The sequence below is a fragment of the Arachis ipaensis genome, chromosome B07 (assembly GCF_000816755.2).
Source record: "Arachis ipaensis cultivar K30076 chromosome B07, Araip1.1, whole genome shotgun sequence".
NCBI classification, from domain to species: domain Eukaryota; kingdom Viridiplantae; phylum Streptophyta; class Magnoliopsida; order Fabales; family Fabaceae; genus Arachis; species Arachis ipaensis.
In genome coordinates this window covers 37248239-37252072 of record NC_029791.2, presented here as the reverse complement: position 1 = coordinate 37252072, position 3834 = coordinate 37248239, and the positions used below count along the sequence as shown (strand labels likewise).

General features: G+C 32.7%; 1 protein-coding gene across 3 annotated transcripts; it reads left to right on the top strand.

Moving 5' to 3' along the window:
* Positions 93 to 3059, top strand: LOC107609511. Of its 3 annotated transcripts, none has more exons than XM_016311502.2 (3): positions 93 to 399; positions 1179 to 1744; positions 2479 to 3059. In XM_016311502.2, the coding sequence occupies exons 2-3, from the start codon at positions 1276 to 1278 to the stop codon at positions 2526 to 2528; spliced, it is 519 nt and encodes a 172-aa protein (XP_016166988.1). In that variant the 5' UTR covers positions 93 to 399; positions 1179 to 1275; the 3' UTR covers positions 2529 to 3059. The 3 variants fall into 3 exon arrangements, with proteins under 3 accessions (XP_016166988.1, XP_016166990.1, XP_020963303.1); XM_016311504.2 differs by having other exon boundaries at positions 218 to 341; XM_021107644.1 differs by lacking the exon at positions 93 to 399 and adding an exon at positions 715 to 1014.

The window sequence follows — 3834 nt, the reverse complement described above, 5'->3', positions numbered from 1 at the left end:
AATATAATATACTGACTGAGTATTTTAAAACACAATATTTGATGCGTCTATAGTCAAAATTACTTGTGACTCTCGTTAGTTGTTACCTGTTTCTGCACCCACTGAACAACATTCTCACATGATTGGAACACCCGTAACCCATCCAACGTCTCTCCTCAGGCCACGTGTTTACCCGATTCATCCAACGGTGCCTGCACTTCCTATTATATAAAAGAACCTTAAGCGTTTGCGTTTCTCTCTCTCTCTTTCTTTCTTCCAACTTCTTTGTTGTTCCCTTTTTCTGTAAGTTGGGGAAAAAAAGGTCATCCATTGTTCGTGAAAACGAGGGTTTCGATTGGCTGGTACTTTTTGGGGCTAAATTTTTTAATAATAGACACTTTCTCAGATTTTAACGCTTAGGTATTCATTCATGATTAATGGCGATTTTTTATTTTTTGTCAGTTCTTTTATTATTTACCTTTTTTTGTTTTAACCTTAATTAGGAGTTCCTTGATGCTCTGAATCTTCCTAAAAAAAAGCGAACTTTCGAAACCGGTTTTTGGCGTTCAGCTTTTCAGTTCCTCTCATCTTTTCTCGACTTTGTTATCCGATTACGAAAAATATTAAAAAGATTTTTTTTATTGGATTCTGTTGTGTTTGTTTTAACAATTTTATTTTTTATTTTTTAATTTCTTCTAAATTGCGTATTATACTTGCTTATGTGTCAAGGTCGATTTTAATTGTTTCTTACTGTTTTGAGAATAATTGTCTTGATTCAATGTACTTTAGAATATTGTTTTTGGCTTTGTTTTTTGGGTGTATACATTCAATGTATATAACAAACAAAATTTTAGCACCAATGCTAAGAGTTTGTATTTGTCTTTCTCTTGAACTTATATATGGTGGCCACAAAAACCATTGAATAGCCATGCTGAACAATTCAACTCTACTAGCTGTTTGTTCTTGGAATTCAACTAGCACCTACCATTTTCTTGTCATACACGTTTTTTTTTCTTCAAAAAGGTTTATATAGAGGAAAAAACATACTCGTGTTTTCTTATTCAGATACTTCTTTAAAATTTAAAACGTGGGATTTTCGTTCTTTTCTTCTTTTTCATCAACATTGTTTTCACTTTGATTGATAGGGCTTCTTTGTTTTGGTGTGGTTTTGTAGTAATTAATCAAGTTCTTCATTATAGGTTTCTCCTGCAAGAGATAGCTTTCTTGTTCAACAAGAGCTTGTGCCTATTGGATTATCAAAGAGTTTTGCTGCAGAATTTTGACACCGCTGGGTAAATGGCTGTGGCTTTTACCAACCTATCATGGTGGTTATGGAGTGGAAAGCATCAAGAGCCAAGAATCTCAAACGGTTCTTTGATAAATCCTTCAGCCGATTCGAATATGTGGGAATCGGATGTTTTGAGGTTTCCTTTGCTCAAGCAGGCTAACATGGGCTCTTCGACGAGGAGGGTGAAGCGTAAATGGCATAGTAGGGAAGAGAGGAAGATGGATAGGGAATATGATGTTGTTCTGGTTCCATCTGATGGTGGATGTGTCTCTGGTTCTGAATCCGATGATTCTGACTGGTCAATTGGCTGGTTGGAACCTCATGGACCTGGGTTCCCAAGTGATGATGAAACAGATAACAGCTTTGCCGTGCTGGTTCCCTGCTACGGGCGAGAACAAGCTTATGATATGATGGTGGAAGACCCGGGAAGCAACTTTCTGAGCGGTGTTGGGAACTTCCCTGATAGTTATTCAGATGGTAAGAGCATCTTTTCATTAACATCTATGAGAGTTCGTCCTTAAGCAGTTGTCAATTTAAGTTTCTCTTCTGTTTTAAGAAGTCATTATAATTTAAAGACATGGGTTTTGATTGAACAGTAGTTAAGAAAATAAAATCCTTTCAGAATGTTGGTTTCATATTTTTAACACCATGAAAGGTTTTTTTTTTTCATCAGCTATGGAAATACAATACAATCTGCTAGTCGAAAGAAGACTAGCTACATATAAATTTTTGGTTAGACTTAGCTGTCTGAATTGTTAGGCATATCATTTTGCAATTCATATTGCATATCTTGTGGATTTTTGCCCCTTTCTCTTATAAACAAAGTTAAAAATCATGTTATAAATGAAGATAAGCAGAGGAGTGAGCGATCTTGCTGCATCTATATTTAAATTCAGAATTAGGTAAATGTGATTTGGGGTTGATGTTCACAATCATGAGCTAGTTTTAAATCCAATGGAAAAGTTCGGGTGAACTTTTTCTGTAGTAACATTGACATAAAAGGTTGATGTTCACTTGGACTGTGTTCACATTGAATAATACTGTTTAGTACGAAAACACGGTAAATCAATAGTTACAAAGATTAGGTGGCGTTTGATTTCTTTTATTTACTTATTAATTGCATGCACAATCAAATTTTAGCATTTCAAATTCATAATTCCTTCTGACTAAGATCGTTGTACTAAATAGCATCACTGTTTTCCTATCTGCAGAGAGCAAGAAATATGTGGAAAACTGGCTTTCGGCTCTTCGAAACACCTGATGGACAAACACTAATCATTGTGATTCCTTGTGTCTGCATGAAGAAATCCCACTTTTGTGGTTAAGCCAATAACTGTGTATAATGTAAATACTGTTTAAAAAAAAGAAAAAAAAAAGAAGGAACTTGTGAACCATGAGGGAGCAGATTATGGTTCAAGAATAAAGCAGTTTGTGATGCTCTAACCTCTGTATGAAAATGTTATAATACTGCTATGCTGATTCCTGTCTCTCACTCTCTGTCTCTTTTGAGAATCAAACATTGTGCCTGAATTTGGAGTCAAGAGATCTGGATGAATTTGAATGTATGAAGTGTGACATTGGAGCTTGCAATTCGTTGATGTAAATATTTCATTGTGTAGATTCAGGAATTGATTGTATTATAGAAATCACGTGTACTTAAAAAACAGTTCATATAGCTGTATATGAATTTTGTATAACAGGATGTACTATCTCTCTCTCAGTGTTGTTGGGTTCCCATGTATGTAGAGTTTAAAACATTTTTGTATAAATCCTACTTCATTTTAATTATTAGTAAATAATGGATTTTGCTACAAAATCTGCAAATTTATCAGATGATATAGTTCTAAACTTCTAATTGATGAGCTAGAAACAGATAAAGAAATTAGAGACATATGGGGATACAATCGAGTTTTGTGCAACTGAAGATAAACTAAAGCTATATAAACCGAAAGCTTGGCAGCAGGTTAACCATTTGAACCTGAGCTAGATACTTTTAGTAGTAGGGCCAACTTATTATAAATACGGGTTCAAATTAATATAATTTTTGGAGGCAATATAAATATTTTTTCTGTTCTCATTATCTGACTAGTTTAAATGCTTTTTCTATAGGAAAAAAACTACTTAGTAAATTGTCACAAACATCCTCCTCTATGAAAATAGTGTTTTAGTTCTTCAATGTTGCATTTGTTTGCAATTATGAAATACTAAGAAAAGAATATGGGTAAACAAAATCATATTTGCTACACGAAATATAGATATAAGTAGTGTTTTGAAATATTAAATTAGTTTTTTTTTTAGTATATTTTTAATAGGTTCCTAAAGAATTTTGGATAGAATGTTTTTGTCTTCAAAAATATTTTATTATGTTAAGATACCTAAATTTTACAAAAGTAAGAATATAAAATTTTGTATCACACATTTAAAGACATATTTATCTAAATAAAAATAACAGGACTGACTAAAATAGATACTTATATATTTTACTTTTATAAAGGTAAAAAATCTCAATATAATAAAATTTGTTGGAGATAAATTTATCCAAAGATATTTTAAAATATATCCTATAC